The sequence below is a fragment of the Scomber scombrus genome, chromosome 3 (genome assembly GCF_963691925.1).
Source record: "Scomber scombrus chromosome 3, fScoSco1.1, whole genome shotgun sequence".
NCBI lineage: Eukaryota > Metazoa > Chordata > Actinopteri > Scombriformes > Scombridae > Scomber > Scomber scombrus.
The window spans coordinates 18,176,583-18,194,130 of NC_084972.1; the positions used below are offsets into that span (position 1 = coordinate 18,176,583).

Sequence of the window (17,548 nt, forward strand, 5' to 3'; positions counted from 1 at the left end):
ATATAGTTGTAGTTTCACCATAAAACCTTTAGATGGCAGTAGTGCTTTCACGTCTTCTGTAAATCTGGCTGCAGTCCAATAACCCGCAATGCATTCTGGTACTTGAAGTCAATATGAGTGCTACCGTCCATAGGTTCTAAGATGCTGGCGTCTCACTTAAAACTACATTTCCCTTCCGAGCGTCAGCGATTTGAATGTAGTGCAGGGGGTAGCTTTTTCCTACCGATGATCTCAACTCAAGTTTCCTCTGTCAGCTTCACGACAAGACCCTGAGACAAGTTTACAAGAATGACAAAAGTATCGTCTCGGTTGAGCACCATCGACGTCTGTGGCGGGAAGAGGAGGAGGGCTGTAAACGCTGTCTAAGTCACGACAATGCGGTTCAAACAAAGAAGTCAGTGATTTGCGGTCTTGGTGGTTTTCTCCTGCTATAGCCAGGGCTGGGTCCCGTTATAGTTGTTGAGTCGGTGGCTCGCCAAGATGTCTATGGAGGAGCGGGACTGTGCTGAGGCGGTGCTGGTGACAGAGGCTGGGCCGCAGTGGCTCCAAGCCGAGGTAGAGCGTCTCAATCGGGAGCTGCGAGAAACGACCCAGGAGAAGATCCAGGCTGCTGAGTACGGGCTGGCGGTGCTGGAGGAGAAACAACAGCTCAAGCAGCGATTTGATGAGTTGGAGACAGAGTACGAGACGGTCCGACAGGAGCTGGATCAGCTGAAGGAGGTAACGTAAGGTCCCAAAGAAAAGCCACGCAGCCAGTTGTTGATTGGTACCGATATGAGAAAATTAGCTGGACGGTAACTGTGCAACGATGGTCAACACTGACTTTTCCAAGGGTTGTGAACGTGTCAGTCAGAGCTATAATGAGACCCATGATGTTAACTATCAGTCACTGGGTCCTGTTTCTTTAAAGTTCAGCCACTACTTTGAGTTATTTAAAGTTAAGAAGAAGAACAAACTAGATTTTAGTGCCACAAAGTGTAAGCAATCAGTTGGAAGTCTTACGAGTTGTTTATGTAGTCAGTTTTGATAAACCATCGTGTGCGTTTCACCTTTTTTCTTAGTTTAATCTTTTCTTCACTTTGAAGAAAACAAAACCTTCTGGTCACTTGCCCGTACTTGCTCTCGGTATGCTGAGTTCAGGCCTTCAGACGTTTGCAGATTCAGTAGCATGCCAAATGTCCATGTCTAAGTGGCCAGTAACCTATATCTGTCATGTAATTGGGTCAGAAAAGGTCAGACTGCATTATAAGACAGGAATGGTTCAGCTGTTATGTGAAATTCGGTCAGAAGTGCATCCATCCCTCCACTGTGTTTTTTATAACTTCACCTATCTTGATATCCTAATTGGCTCCTTGGATTGATGCTTCAAACCCACAACTACAACAGTAGCCTCTGCTTTCTATCTTTTTCTACTCACCATCATTTTTGGGAGGACTTTTCAGTGTGTAAGACACTTCCAGTGGCTCACTTGGCCAAGATGTTTTCATCTGTCATCATTGTATTAAGCTGCTAGTAGGGCTTGACTGATACTGGATTTTTGGTGCCGACACTGATACCAATGTTAGAGGGTGCACAAATCCTGATATCTATATATCATCTGATAATCTTATATATACAGAATATATTCAGAAACACACAGAAAGAGTTAATGTCACTGGGAATGTAATCATTTTAAATAACTATGAATAAACAACATAAAAAACAAACATGTTAAACTTGAATTAAGAAAAAGGATCAGATACATATGCTGCTTATATAACTTTGAAAAAAATAAAATAATCAGTGCATATTGGACAACATATATGCTGATACCAGTCTATCTGCAAATATCAGCTGATAATATTGTCTGATCAATATATCGGTCGTACTATGACTTTAAGCAATTCTGTTATAGAGCCAATCTCTTCACATATATCATAACTTATATCCATGTGCGGAATAATTTGATTCATTGAGTTAATGTCCAGGTTTCTTTATTTTTCTTTTGTAATGTCAAGAGATACGGCACACTATTGACATGATATGAACAGTAAGAAAGGCCTCTCAGGTGAGATGGGTGAAGCAGCAACTAACAACCAGCATACCTCAATAGGACAGGCTGAGACTAAACATGCAGCTAACTTTAATATCTTCATAATAAAGAAATGCTTTTTTTTTCTCAAATCCGACAAAGATAGACATTAATAGGAGAGATGATGTCTGCCGATGTTCCTAATTTGTGGGGAAATTTGACTGTGATTCTAGGGAGAAGTTGGGTTTTTCCCATCTGTTCAGCAGAGTTTTCTTGTAGACCGTCTCATCAGCCATTAGAGGAAGTGCATCCTAACATACTTCCACATTAGCTTCAGTATGCAGCAGTCATGGTTGCCACTTGTTATGGACAAGACCTCCACCATCACTCTTAATAATTGAGTGTACTGGGTTTATGTTTACTGTCTTTCAACTCAGCCAAGGTAGCAGCATTCTTAGTCATTTACAGTAAACAACAACAAATCTTTCTTTCTGGTGCATAATGCATAGTATTGCACACAGGTGACTGCTGTTACTAGTGAACAAGACCTTTTAATTGGCTGTAAAAGGCATCTTTATTGGGAAACTAACTAAGTTGATGGGGTACAATTTCCAACAAATAAATCCAGGGCTGCAACCCTAATGATTCTTTTTGATGAAGTAATTTGTTGCTGAAATGTCAAAAAAATACTGAATAATACATGTCACACTTTATAAGTATAAAAGGTAACCCAGGTGTTTGACTAATAGTCCAAAGCCCAAAGATACACAAGACAGTAACACTTTATTTGAAGTCAGTTTTGCTCCTCTGAATGAGTTTCTGTGGATTGTTGACCTATTCTCAGGTTTCTGTTGACGTTAATACATTTTGTCCAGATTACATCATTCATGGTACAGATCACAGTCTAGTCACTACATGACTCGTTCTCTGTTTATCTTATGATTCTGACTGCTACTTCCCTCTTTAGTAGAGCTTACATTATGACTGCTTGTTGCACATATATCATATATTTTTTTAACTTGGAGAAAAATCAGGGAGAGGGAGTTGGGCTGGATGTTGGTGGGGAGGAGGGCTGCAGCTCCATGGTGGGTTTTCAGGACTTTCTTGGACAGTAGTTGTTACATCACCAGTCTGGCTCAGTGTCAGTGCATGTTGGCAGGATATCTGCAATCCTTTAAGTCGGTCAGTCTGACATCAACTTTGTTCAACCTGTTTAAACAGTTAAGATGTTGTCCTGACTGTGAATATGGTTAACTTAAAGATCCCTTCTGGACGTATAAAATCACTGCTTAGAATGATAATTTCTGTCTTAAATGGATTTCCCCCAAAAAGTTCAGTTACCTAGATGAAAAATCATATCTTAATTAGGGATGTCCCGATCCAGCTTTTTGCACTTCCGATACGATACCGATATTGTAGCTTTTAGCATAGGCCGATACCGATACCGGCCGATCCAAGCATGTATTAAAGATTAAAGATATTTACTTATTTTGTTGTTATACTCATGTTGAAAAGGGTTTTACTCTTAAGAACAACTAGCCAACTTAATTAGGTTAGTTTGAATAATCCACAATGGTTGGTAATGAGAAGCTGACCTGTTTATTCTTAACAGGGTTAAATAAACACAAAATAGACAAAATAATAAATAGTCAATTAACCACACAAACTGAATTGGCATCAGTGCTCTGCTCTTGAACAACAAGAGTGTAAACCAAGGCTTAAAAAGCCATCAGTGCAAACAATATTGTAAACTGTATTAAAAAAGCAAAACACACAAAAAAGCTGAGTAGAAAATAAATAGTGGGATGCTGGACAGGTCGCTAGGTGTGCTAAAAAACGCGGACCGGATTTGGGGGGGAAAGCTGAAAAAAACTGGAATGGATTACCTACAGCGGTGCGCTGGAAAACACGGACCGGAGTTTTGAAAACAAACTGGATCGGGAGTCCGGATCGGGATTTTCCCGTGCAGGCCGATCCGATATTGATATGCATTTTTCAAATCTACTCCATCTCCCTCATTTAAAAAGTCCTGAATAATAGAAAATCTTTTTTGTTTGAAAAGTTTAACTTCTGGACATTCAATGTTTTCTACCTCACTGAAAAGTCGATTCTCAGTGTTTCTACACTGAGGGCTTCAAGTTCACACAATTGTATAAGTTGCAAACTGCAGCACAACTGGCTTCCCAACTACAGCAGCTGTCTAGTGTGTGTCACAAAACTGTGCCCATACATAGATGTCTTAAACTTAGATTTCAGGTGAGCGCAGATCAACTTAAGCAGATGAATGTGAAAACAGCCTTCTTCTTAAACTCTGTGCCTTTCACCGATACAAAATCACAAAGTGTTTCACGTAATGAAAAATACATGATTAAAGGCAATAAAAATATCAACCATACAACACAGGGCTGGTAAATGTTTAAATCACAGCACCAATAAAGAAACAGGACACAGACACATAAACAACTACAAAAAGTCTAAAACACAGATGAGAACACAAGCAAAAAAGAAAAAGGCGATATATAAAGCAGAGCCACTAAAGTTGTTTTCAACTGCTTCATAAAAGTGTCACAGGAGTCTAGAGATCATAGTCAGTAAGAATAAGGAATACACATTTTTTTAGTGTGTAGCAACTTTAAGCATAAACACTTTGCTTGGTATCTACTTATTACTGCATTTACGAACTCACTAGTGGTCACAACCATTAGTCGCCTCCATTAGACTCTGCCTTACTCACCTCTCTGGTATGGAAAAACCTTTATTGGACCTAACAGCACTTGCATGTGAATGTGTTATCGAACAGACCAGCATTATCTGGAGTTTAGTTTTTGCTATTTTTGTCCAAAATGGCAGAATATTATATAAAAAGCAGCAGCTTTTTGTAGAAGTCAGTTTAATAGAATAGCAACATAATGATAATCACAATAGGTAGTTTCAGAAATGATGAGAAATTACTTAAATGTTTTTTTTGTTTGTTTGTTTTTTAGAACAATACGTTTTATATTCATTTGATCAGATACACCTATACAATCTAATGAAATCTCACAGCTCTGCCATTAATTATGGTGTTATGAAGCTTATACAGTTTTGGCTTTTGTTTGTCTGCTCCATTTACATATGAAGTTATATATATGAACAGAAAACTTTGACACTTACTGAATATTGATATTTTAAACTTTCCACTCAGAATAAAATTTACGTTTTCTCGACTCAGATTTCTAAAACAGACCGAACAGATTGAGGACTGTGGATGGCAGCAGCCTCCAGTTGGCTCATATGTGTCACATGAGTATGACAAATTCAAATTTACACCATTTAAATGCAATCAGTGGTTGCAGTTATCTATTTCCGTGCTCTGTTAGTGTGTGTTATAAACATGATCAAATAACAGCAACAATAAGTGCAGCACCAGAGTCGCACTGCTGACAAATGCAGTTGATAGGAGGCCTCTGGTTTTTTTGAATAAATACTGTTTGGGTAAGAGGACGCTTATCTATCGCCAGTGGTTATTCTTGCCTTGCTTGTGGTTCCTACATCTTGTCTTGCTTTTATTCCTTGTTCAAAGGAGTTTGTTCTTTCTGTTTGTCCTCAGGCCTTTGGGCAAGCTCACTCAACCCACAGGAAGGTGGCATTAGATGGGGAAAGCAGGGAAGAATCGCTGATCCTGGAGTCCGCCAGTAAGGAGGCTCTCTACCAGCAGAAAGTCCTGGAGTTGCAGAATGACCTTCGACTGGCAAAAGCCTCCATCACCAGTGCACAAGCTGAAAATGAGCGTCTGTCATCCATTGTCCTGGAAATGAAAGAGGTTATAATTTAAATACATAAATAGTAAAAAGCTTGGATACAATGTTAAGTTTGTGCTGATTTGAAAACTACCTAAATATTACTTAAGATCTTATTTCAAGTATGCCACTCTGAAAATATATAAAGGTTTTTGTGTTTGAATGCTCATGATATGACCCTGTTTAATAATGGCATAATTTACAATCAAACTAAGATGGAAGAGAAGTTGAGAATGAGTCCAGGCCACCACTTGTTGTCAGGGTGAGCTGTGAAAGAGTTGGTGCTTGTAGTGTGGGGAGGGTCAGTAAGCAGGATCACAGTGAACCCAGCAGGAAATATGATGTAATGGTCCACTGTGAGTGGCACAAAGGATGTCTTCCGCCAGAGTTGTCTGTAGCATGGATTGGTAAGTAGACCATGTCTTCCTGACGTCATTACGTTCGCCTGCCAAAGTCTTGTCCTCGTGGCATGTGAAACATGCTGACATACTGATCTTCATTTCACTCATAGTGACTGGACAATTTCAAAGATGCAGCTTCCATTGCCTGGTTGATGTTGTCCTCAATCAGTGACAGTAAACACTGATTTTAATTAGTTTATTCGCATGCAGCCTGCCCTAACATATTGTCATTCCTCTCTTTTCTCCTCTCCGTCTGTGTGCAGAATTCAGAGATGGTGGAGCTGCAGCGCGGTCAGCTGCGTGATGACATCAGGGAATACAAGGTGCGGGAGGCTCGTCTGCTGCAGGACTGCAGTGAGCTGGAAGAGGAGAACATCTCTCTTCAGAAACAAGTGTCTGTGCTGAGACAGAACCAGGTGCGACAAACAAACACACTGTGTTACACACCTTGAACATAGTGTAAGTGATCTTTGTTCCTGGTTAAACACTTTTTTAAGACTCAATTTGCCCACATGATTGCTTTATGTTTTAATATAACCACAGTCATTGTGTTAGCAACAAGGTCTATATTACAAAAAAATAAACCCTGCTCCAAATACTCTTGAAGGTTTTTGTGATTAAAATGGGAATTAAAAAAATAATTCTGCTATACATACTGAATTGTGCATTGTGCAAAAAAACAAACAACCTCCTTTTACTTTATTGTCATATGGTCATTGACAATATTTTGGCAAGCTCTTAGGCACTTTGGCCTAATAGAGGAAATACAGTGGACACTACTCAATTGAATGAAATTATTCACAGCCTTATTTATATTCTTAAACCATTTGTATAGGTGGAATTTGAAGGCCTAAAGCATGAGATCCGCCGTTTGGAGGAGGACTCCCAGTGCTTACACAGCCAGCTGGAGGAAGCCATGCGCCTCAGAGAGATCGCTGAGCGCCAGCTAACGGAGGCCTTAGAGACGATTAAAACGGAGCGTGAGCAGAAGGCCGCCCTGCGCAAAGAGCTCTCACATTACATGACCATCGGTGGCTCTGTGTACAGCAGCTCTTTCAATATCTCCATTGACAACCTAAAACTCCACGACGATCCTTCCACCGTCACAGAGCCCGATAATGACGACCTAATCCGAGGCTTCGAGAATGGCTTGGTCAAGACAGGTGAAGGTGATGAAGACAACCAAGCTGCTGTGAACAAGAGAGGAGAGCACTTCAAACCGGCTCCTAGCCTGGTAGACGACCTGCTGAGTGAGCTCAACATCTCTGAGATCCAGAAACTTAAACAGCAGCTTGGACAGGTATGACCATCCAGCATTATTACTTGCTGAAAAGTAGATTTAAGTAGCTTTCTCTGGCCTGTGGTTCTTTGACTTTGCTCTCTGCAAGCCCAGTTCCAAGTACTTGAGCAGGGAATGGGACTTTACCTGAATGAGAATCACATCAATTACAAATAAAGGACTAAGTTTTGAAAAATGATATATGAGATACTCTCATTCTTGGAAACAAAAACTAAATTTTTCCAGTGATGTGCTATTTCTTGCACTTTTCAGTCATCACCAGGTTTCACTCTGTCACACACCACTGATAATCAAACATCTTCATGGTGACTGAACTAAATTCAGTAGAATATTAGGTTTTAATACAACATCTGTATTAATCACAGACATTTATGTTAAGATATTTATGAAAAAGAGACTCAAGTAAGCATCACTGCAGTGCCTCAAATATGATTTTTCTTTAAGACCTTAGTCACAATCACTTTTATATTCTCTGTTCCTAACTTTGTATTTATTGAACCAGAATATTCAAAGATATTCATAAAAATGCAGTGCTGTCTACTCTTGGTTGAATGGATTTAAAGAAAATATTTTGTCATGTTTGTTATGACCATGTGCTACAAAGTTGGCCAATGACTCAAAATGTCTTTGTTGTTACTTTAGGTGGAGCGGGAGAAAGTGGCCCTTATCAATTCCCTACAGGAGATCCAGAAACAGCTGGAACAGGCCTATGGGACTGTGTCCGAACAAAAGGAAACTGTCAACAAGCTCACTGAGAACCTCAGCGCAATGAGGAAACTCCAGGCCAGTAAAGAGCGCCAGTCTGCCCTTGACAGTGAAAAAGACAGGGACAGCCATGATGACGGAGACTACTACGAGCTGGACATCAACGGACCTGAGATCCTTCAGTGTAAATACACTGTGGCTGTTTCTGAAGCTGGGGAGTTGAGGCAGGAGCTGAAGACACTGAAGGCACAGTACAAGGAATGTCGGACACAGTACGAAGATGAGAGAACGCGTCTGGAGAGTGACGTTCAGGACTTGAGGTCAAACTTAGCATCCCTGGAGAAGATTAGCCAAATAGACAAAGCGGAGATGGCTCGTTTGGAAAAGGAGCTCCGTCTGGTCAGCGAGGCTGCAGGAGAGTCACTCGGCAGCCTTAATGTGGCGCAGGATGAGCTCATAGCTTTCAGTGAGGAGCTGGCTAATCTCTACAACCATGTATGTATGTGCAACAATGAGACTCCTAACCGTGTCATGCTCGACTACTACAAGGAAGGCAAGGCCATTATTAGAAGAGGGCAAGAAGGGAAGGAGCAAAACTCTGCTGTACTCCTCACTAATGGACTGATCAGTGAGACTGACCCTGGAAAGTCAAACTCCAGTAGCACCACAGTTACCCCAGCTCCAGCCCCAGAGCAACGCCCAGAACCCATGAACATCTATAACCTTGTAGCTATCATCCGAGACCAGATCCTCCACCTACAGCAGGCAGTGGATCGCACCACAGAGTTGTCACGCCAGAGACTTGCCAATATGGAGCTGAGCGCAGTGGCAGACAAGGACAAAGAGGCTTGCATTGCAGAGATTCTCAAAGTTAAGTCCCTGCTCAGCACCAAAAGGGAACAGATCGCCACACTCAGAGCTGTGCTCAAGGCCAACAAACAGGTCAGAACTGTGTACACATGTTTGCTGTTTATGTTTTTCTTTTCAGAGGAAGGGTGTTTTCCTTAGGCAAAACAGAAAGGAATAACTGGGTTCAGCAAGATATAACTGAGTTTGTATTGATATTGAGAATCGATAACTCTGTAACATCTTGTTCTCTTTAGACTGCCGAGGTTGCTCTGGCCAACCTGAAGAGTAAGTATGAAAGCGAGAAGGTCATGGTGACTGAGACAATCATGAAACTCCGCAATGAACTCAAGGCTTTGAAAGAGGATGCTGCCACATTCTCATCTCTTCGAGCCATGTTTGCTACAAGGTTTGACATTTTTTCATCCATGATACACGTTTCACTTCTGAAAAAACATTTAATGAACCATTATGCAGCATCCTGGTGGTCAAGCAGTCCAGGACACACACCACAATGTGTGACAAGTATTTTACCATCTATTACGGGATAAAAGACAAAAGTGCCAAAAAAGGACAGGACATATTTTCGCAATGTACATTTTCAGCACATTTTCCTTAAAAAATGTAATATTCAATTTTAGTGTTAATTCTTAGAGCTGCAGAAATGTTTTATGTGAATGTCTGTCTGTGTGTGTGCGCGTGTATGTTTGTGAGAAAGACACAAAGCATTGTGGGAGCTGTCTGATGTAATACTTATGTGAGTCAGCTAACAGGGACCTCATCCTCCCATCTGGAAAATGCTGTCTGGGGAATGGAGAAAACATGTGACAGGAGTAGAAATTCAAGGCAAATTGCACCACCTGCTGGAAATAGAGTTTATCTATTGTTTCTTCCTTTTTCCCCTTGTTCCTTCTTCCTCTCCTGTCTCTTTCTCTCAGGTGCGACGAGTATGTCATCCAGCTGGATGACATGCAGAGGCAACTGGCTGCTGCTGAGGATGAGAAGAAGACCCTGAATTCTCTGTTACGTATGGCCATCCAGCAGAAACTGGCTTTAACCCAGCGCCTGGAGGATTTGGAGTTTGATCATGAACAGGCACGCCGCAACAGTGCCACAGCGGGGGGAGGCAAGGGCAAAACAAAGGGCAAGGGGGCCTCTTCCAATCGTCATGTAAGTCGGTGGCAATCCTGCAGAGCCTCCTCAAAGTCACAAAGCAAAAGAGTTCCCTTTTTTCTTCTGCAATGAGATTCACAAAGTTTCCTGTAGCCTTTGAAATCTTCTGCATCCTTTTTTAGGATACTTACATCTTTCCAACTCAGGCTTTGCAACTTTTTTTTTTTACCATCAAAAAAACAATTACGCTTTTGAGTTTAAGTTGCTGTTATTTTCAGGGCAAATTAACACTCAGTGTCTATTCAGTTGGCACAAATCTCCCAAACATGGAGTACAAGTCTTACCTTGCCTGCAATAGTTACATAACTGTTTGGCTTGAGAACCACATGAAACTAGAAACTTACACGCTAAATTTAATTAAACTGACATTTGCTTCTAGGCGGCATCTCTTTCTAAGTTGTTAAGTGTCAGCATGCATAACGTGACATGGGAAATACCCAACTTTCATCCATGTGTAAATTCTGTGACAGATTAATGTGCATGTGAGTTGTTTTGTGGGTGGAGACAGCAATGTGGGTCAATGATGCCTTACTAAATCTACAAGTGATAAAAAGATATGAAAAAACCTTTGTCATATAGTCTGAAAACTGATTTGATAGGTGTTTATTTTCTATTCCCTGTATTCCATTTTTAAGTTTTATGATGACATATAGGGATGAGGTAAAAAGAAAAAAGTTAAAGAAATTTAAGGGGAAATGTTCCTAGCTGACTGAAGCATTGCCTACATATCACTGAGTTATAATTGAAGCATGCATGCGCAACACACTTCACTCCTCGCTGTGCACTTTCCTAACTGTTAAATTAACTAAATTAATCTCACTATAATGCAAACTAAATCAATCACCAATCAGTTTAATTCAATGATTCTGTTTTATCTTTCCATTCACAGTAAATCTCTCCAAGCCAAGTGTCCTTAAGGTGGTTCGTCAGTGACTGTGACAGATGCCAGTCACCTGTGCTCCTGGTTTCTTCAACTCTCTAATCATGCTTCAAATCATGTGATTGCTAACACAAGAACATACCCAATAGTATTTGCAAAGGGCCTTGTTTTAGAGTGCCAAAACAAACACGTACAATTCTTTACAGTCGTGTCCAGAAATGTGACTGCATAAAACACAACACAAAGCATCAGCTGCCCTCTGCAGCCCGTCAGTCTTCCAACAGTACACACCACTATGCTTACTGAATCAGAGGAAGAATCAAGATGTGTGTTTTGCTGATTAATCTTTGCCTGTGTAATCCTGACTGAGCACTTTCTGTTTTACTTTTTTGCTCTTAGCTGATTCCACTATCTTTATAAACTCTAATTGTTTCAAGTATTATACTACAGTATATATGTATTGGATGTGCATGTTTATCTGTCCGATTCTTGACGTCATTTCCAAGTGACTATTTTATTCATATTTATTTCATAGTAACATAAAATTCGAAGTGGTCCTTTTAACTTTGAACTGACTGTTTGAAATCAAACAAAAAAGACAAATGCGTTTTTCTGCCTTAAGTTGTTTTCCTTTTGGCCTTTGATGAGGGATGTTATTCTGACAGCCCAAAGAAACAAGCAAGATTTTTGATAACAGTGTCTCCTGCTTAACTCATGACAAAATAATGCAATACTTTGTTTTCATTGAATGGTCCTTGAAATATGGAGCTTCAAATTCAGGGTCTTAATTAGATTTTATATAACTGGGGATTTGTGGACATGGAAGAGCTGTTACAAATTATGCTTGTTACAAATAAGGAAGAGTATTGATGCAAAATGTATTTAAGGATTTCTAAGTTAAGGTCAGATGTTAATAGTATTCATAAACTTTATTCATGAAGGAGAGTTTTTTTAATATTGTTTTAATACAGCTTTTTGTAAACCTTTTGTCCTAAATTTCACTGTCGTCAAACAATACACCTGCAGTGCCATTTTGTGTGTTTTATTATGCAAGTGCAATTTGCAAACATGGTTAAAACTTCATGTTTATGCTATGTCAAAATATTTTACTCATTGTTGCTTACATTCTTGGTCCCAAGTGATTTTTTTTATATGTTTTTACTACAACTGCTTTTCTATTTATTTGCCACTGTTCAGACTGCAGGATGTCATCATCCTCTTTGTTTCATAAGGGAGTACGAGTGGAGTTGGGTGGTCTGAATTTCAGGAGGAAAGAACTCGTGATAAACACTAGCAAGATTCATGACTGCAGGCAACTGTCTATGCTAACAGTTATGGTTGGTGAAGAAATAAATCTAACTTTCACAGTTCTGAGGTGTTTGTTCTTTTGTAGTTAAACATGAGTTAGCAACCATTCAGATTTGTAAACAGCACATACTGTACAAGGTGCATTATTGTGCATACAAATGTCCCAAATTATATAAAATGTAATTTTTTTTATGTGACAATATTTACACAAACTATGTAAAACTGAAATATGATTCTACATGGGACTCTAAAATACTACATTTAATCTTACAGCACCTTTATTTATAGTGAAACTTAAGTGCTACAGTATTTATAACAGAACACAACGTAAAGAAAACTCTTAATTATACAGTAATGCACATGAACATGATTGTTGGTCTCAGAGAATAATTTGGGGACATCTGACAAAAGGTGTATTATATAGAGTCACTGGCCACTTCATTAGGTACACCTGTGCAATCTAAGTAAATCCAATATGATAGATCTGCTATAAATTCTACATTTATGAAGTTTGTACATGTTCAGTTTTTGCTGACATTGTCAAGAAGGTGATAATGCTGCTTCATGTTTATTGAGGTCATAGTGGGTGATGATGGTGTTCCTAATATTTTGTCCACACCATTAACATACATGGGGGGGGAGGAATATTAGGCCATTCAATATAATGTATCTCAGTGAGCCACCACCACCTCAGTAATAAAGGTCGATAATGTCAACAAAAACTGAAAATGTATAAACTTAAAAAAACTAGAATTTATAACAGATGTTTTATTGGATTGAATTATATTGCACAGGTGTACCTAATGACTGTATATATATTAGAAATACACCAAATTAAATTGAGATTAACAACAAAACACAACGAATTGTTACATTAGAATTTAGTTATATTGTCTTTACATTAAACTGCACTAAGAGTTGAAGTTTTACTGAGATTAATTGAGTTGATAAAGAGCAATCCTAAGAATTACGCTACATTAACTTCCATTTCCGGTGAAAAAAATGTAACTTTTTTTTCAGTTTGAAGACGTAGACACGACGTAACCACGCCCTGTGCGGGGTGACGTCAGTGGGAGTGTCCAAACAAAGGGCAGCAGAAGGGACTCCACAATGGGAGGTTCGTGTCTTTCTTTAACTCAAAATAACGCCTGTTAAACCATGTAGTTAGTCTTCTTTTTTTAATATTTTAACCAATGGGTCAATTAACAACAGCACTAATGCTTTGTCAACGACACGCCTCATTGCAAATCGTTTTTGAGGTTTCCCAAAAGTTTCTTAACAGCGTTGTTTGACAGGAGAGTGACCCTTACTTTTCAGTTTGCTGTCAACCTCATTTTAATCATAAGTTAAATGCCCCTAAAAGCGCAAATTCCCGATCCTCCATGTCCTTATACTCTTTTCCTGCCACCGTTTAAACGAAAGGAAGGAGATCATGTCAAATGTCCGTTCAGTAGCCTGTATGGGTATGCAAAAGCTAGTCGTTATCAAACAGTGTGTTGAGAATTAACATGTACTTTTTGTGTGAAACTTGTCTGTGGACAGACAGTTTTCTTGAGCAGCTGATAGAGGACAGCGCCTTCCTCAAAGCTGAGAGGAGACTGGACACAGAGCTGGTGGATAAACTCATCCTGCAGCTCAACAGAATCTACCCACAAATACTGTCAGACAAGGAGGCCACCAAGGTCTGTCCTCTCTCTCTCACACACACAAACACACACACGCTGCTTCACTGTCTTCTTGGTCGCATGTATTGTCATTCATGCAGCAAATTGCCTTATTGGATTATTATTATTACTGTATTTATTTCTGTTTTCACTTCTAAGCAGCATAATTCGTGTGTTTTCTATGTAAAATCTCAAACTGAGAAGTAAAAAGTAAGCTATCACATAAACATAATGATGTAAGATGCACAATATCTCTGAGTTGTAAAATATTTTTTTTAAAAGTATAAAATAGATTTCAAAAATAAAATCACCGCAGGAAAGAGATTTTCCTTTTGGGGATCCGATTTATTATATTAAATGTGCTGTTATTGTTCTCCAGTTCAGAAACTTGGACGTGCCCGCTAGTGTTCGAGTGGGGGAGCTCCTGGCACACCTGCGGGGAAAAGGCGAGGAAGCATGCAAGGAATTTTACAGGGCTCTTCACCTGCATGTAGAGGAGGTATACTACAGCTTACCCACACGACTCCGCCTCAGAGGTTAGTCCCCAAAAGCATATATCATGTGTTATCCCAGTGAGATATTTATTCCTGATTATAGAATGGAGTATACACATATATAGTTGTATTCTAGTATGTTCTACACACACAAATCCTGTCTGTCTTGCCTCCAGATTCCTTAGATCCACTCGCATATCCACGTGTGTGCCAACAAAGACATGTTATGAACGACAGAGGTAAAATTTTACTGTAAAAGATGTATGCATAGTCAACAAGTTTGATTGTAGTGATGGAGGTTAAATGTTTTGCAACAAAAAATAAAAATACTTGGGCGCGCGGGTGGTTGGGTGTAGCGCATGCCACGTGTGCAACCGACACCGGTTCGAGTCCAGGCCGGAGGTCCTTTGCGGCATGTCACACCCCCCTCTCTCTCCCATGTTTCCTGTCTGTCTGCTGCTGAATAAAGATGTCTATGCCGGAAAAAATCTTTTGAAATAAAAAATAAAAATACCCCTGTTTTGAAATGAATGAATGAAATGAATGATAAACCAGTGATGAAAACTATCCAGGCTAAAAGTGTCCGATAGTTATGTAGAGCTGACAAACACAACAGAGAATTATTAGCATTTTATTTACATTGTTTTGCATTTACCTCTCTCCAGGTCCCCTCTTCTTTCTGGGCTGTTTCAGCGTTGCAGTTGGAATGACTTTACTCTATTACTACAGTGGTGAGTGGGAAGGTTTTTTTTAAACCATACTTAACATGCAATTGAGAGAGTCAGATATTATAAGTATCATTAAATAGGTATGTATATCAACTCTCATGCATGTGTGTTGTTGAAAACATGAGTCCACATTATGCTGCTGATTCAGTGTTACTAAGAAGCTGTTTTTGTTCTACAGAAGCTAAACTGACCAGAGGCAGCCGGGCCCTCGGCATGGCTGGTCTGGGTTTGAAAAAAAAAGCTCAGGAGGTTCTTATATGGTACACCGAAGAAAGACTCATGAAGTAAGGCGAGACTCCCTCGCACCAGGTGCTTCAGCAAAACTTCTCTAATGAATATTATTTTTACCAAAGCACAACATACTATATCTATTCAGGGGCTCTATACTAATTTTGTACACAGTTGTATATATTACTTTGTTTGTGATCAGAAAATTAGAAAGATGGGGCATATTTGGAGCTACATTTGGCACTTAGTGCTTGTATTTCCTCTTATGTTGTGCCTATTTAATTTGGGTTAAAGGGATGAATAAACTCAAAGGATGAACATATTAAAATTACAAACAAGGAGATTGAACAAGTTGTTCTTACTACAATCTTCAGATGTGGAAAGCAGCTTTTACAAACCAGTTAATCAAGAAAAACACTGACTGTCACATCAGTGACAAAATTAGGCATTTTAAATAACTCAGTATTAACAGTTGGAGGTAATTTGTAACGACATAGGTTTAGCCTTTTTACATCACAACAGGATACTAGCTAGTTTATCAGTATATATTGCAGCCATGAAACACTGTTTCTGTTCAGTGTGCTGAACCATGTATATTAATTTGGGTAATGAAGAGGTACGTTTTGTTTTCCGTTTCAATGTACATCAATTTGAAACAATAAATGACTGTCCACCAGCTGCACGCTATAAGGCTGAGGTCATAGTAGACCAGGGGCGCCATCTTGTGGTCTAAACAGGAACTACACCACAAACAAAGTCTGGCTTGTGTTGGCGACTCAAAACTAAAATTGAGCGGCTCATATTTTCACATTAAATACCTCTTATCAGTTGAACTGACGCCAATAAAATCAGTCTGTGGTTGTATGTTTATGCCTTAGGTGATAGTTCATAGTGAGTTCCAAACCAATGATATCCCTTTTTGCCGGCGCGGTGCATTATGGGTAGCGTTACGAGCAAACTAAAATCATACAAATGTCGAAATAATGATCGTATTAATGCCGCGAATCAATCTTTTTTTATTTTACAGTACACATACGGTAGCTTTGCTTTGTGGGTATGGTATTGATTAAAGTGGGAGAGTTGCACCGCAAGTGAAACTGACAGTCGTAGTCGGGTGTATATATAGTGACGCAGTGGTAGTAAGTTACTGTGTTGTATGAAAGGAGAGAAGGTTAGCACTCCCCTTGACAAGGATGGAATTGGCCCTAGTGGCCTGCAACACATATACGGTTAAGGCACTGCCATCTACTTCGTGGCATCTCTAACCAATTTTTTCCCTCCCATCATGGTAATGTTAACTTTTACTGAACTGTATCGTGCTATATTTACTTTACTTTACTCTAGACTCATTGTTTTCACCATGTCATTAAAGACAGGAAGCTTGCCTGAATAGTTTCAAGTGCCTTTGCTTACACTGGGCCAAGCAGGATGAAAACTTTTCTATTTCCTGTTGGTCTGTCGTGTTTGGCCTACTTCTGGATGCATGTTTCTGTTTAATACAAGCAGTCAACTCAGTTCTAAACAAGAAGTACATATAACTCTTTATAAAATCCACCCCCAATTATTGATAGATTTAGTCTTCTAAGTTGTGTGGATATTTGTTTTGTTCTTATTGTGCCTTTTTGCCAACTGTATGTTGATAAAAAAAAATTCTGATAACCCTATTTCAAATATAAGTCAGGTGGTAAATGAATTTACCCCAGAATGAAACAGGCGTATAACATTAACATGGTTTTTTTCAGGCTGTTTAACAATTTCACTAAAATGTATAACTTAGCCTCTGATCATAAGTTATCATAATGGTGCTTTGTTAAACTGGTATGGAGGTTTATCTTCAGAACCACCTAAACATATTTTTACAGCGTGCATGGCTTTGTTGTTGTTGCTTGTACTTAAGCTAACCTGACAGTTGGTTACATTTTGTGTACTTGTGTAAAATGCCTTGAATTTTGAAGTGCCATCATTTGTATAATCAAAACATTTTATCTTTGGACAATAAAGAGATATGCATTATAACAATAAGCAAGACAT

At 39.3% G+C, this 17,548-nt stretch overlaps 2 protein-coding genes and 1 non-coding gene across 3 annotated transcripts; all 3 read left to right on the forward strand.

Annotated features, from left to right (window-relative positions):
- The first annotated feature begins 242 nt into the window (after positions 1-242).
- bicd2 (bicaudal D homolog 2 (Drosophila)) lies at positions 243-12,455 on the forward strand. The gene is made up of 8 exons (XM_062444681.1): positions 243-720; positions 5,601-5,813; positions 6,455-6,607; positions 7,027-7,491; positions 8,134-9,138; positions 9,300-9,451; positions 9,981-10,212; positions 11,105-12,455. Exons 1-8 carry the CDS (start codon positions 481-483, stop codon positions 11,105-11,107), a joined length of 2,463 nt encoding a protein of 820 aa, XP_062300665.1. The 5' UTR covers positions 243-480; the 3' UTR covers positions 11,108-12,455.
- Positions 12,456-13,476: 1,021 nt separating this feature from the next.
- On the forward strand, positions 13,477-17,539 carry card19 (caspase recruitment domain family, member 19). The gene is made up of 6 exons (XM_062444693.1): positions 13,477-13,520; positions 13,946-14,085; positions 14,447-14,603; positions 14,738-14,800; positions 15,227-15,292; positions 15,468-17,539. Exons 1-6 carry the CDS (start codon positions 13,514-13,516, stop codon positions 15,575-15,577), a joined length of 543 nt encoding a protein of 180 aa, XP_062300677.1. The 5' UTR covers positions 13,477-13,513; the 3' UTR covers positions 15,578-17,539.
- Positions 16,667-16,794, forward strand: LOC133978251 (U6atac minor spliceosomal RNA). The gene has a single exon (XR_009925011.1). It is a non-coding gene; the product is annotated as a U6atac minor spliceosomal RNA (small nuclear RNA).
- Positions 17,540-17,548: the final 9 nt, after the last annotated feature.

What these genes read in the sequence shown, in the direction of transcription:
- bicd2 (XM_062444681.1), top strand. Translation starts at nt 481, where the DNA reads ATGTCTATGGAGGAGCGGGACTGTGCTGAGGCGGTGCTGGTGACAGAG. An exon ending in AGCTGGATCAGCTGAAGGAG is followed by an intron (nt 721 to 5,600) that starts GTAACGTAAGGT and finishes GTTTGTCCTCAG; the next exon opens with GCCTTTGGGCAAGCTCACTC. An exon ending in TTGTCCTGGAAATGAAAGAG is followed by an intron (nt 5,814 to 6,454) that starts GTTATAATTTAA and finishes GTCTGTGTGCAG; the next exon opens with AATTCAGAGATGGTGGAGCT.
- card19 (XM_062444693.1), top strand. An exon ending in CAGACAAGGAGGCCACCAAG is followed by an intron (nt 14,086 to 14,446) that starts GTCTGTCCTCTC and finishes ATTGTTCTCCAG; the next exon opens with TTCAGAAACTTGGACGTGCC. An exon ending in TTTACTCTATTACTACAGTG is followed by an intron (nt 15,293 to 15,467) that starts GTGAGTGGGAAG and finishes TTTGTTCTACAG; the next exon opens with AAGCTAAACTGACCAGAGGC.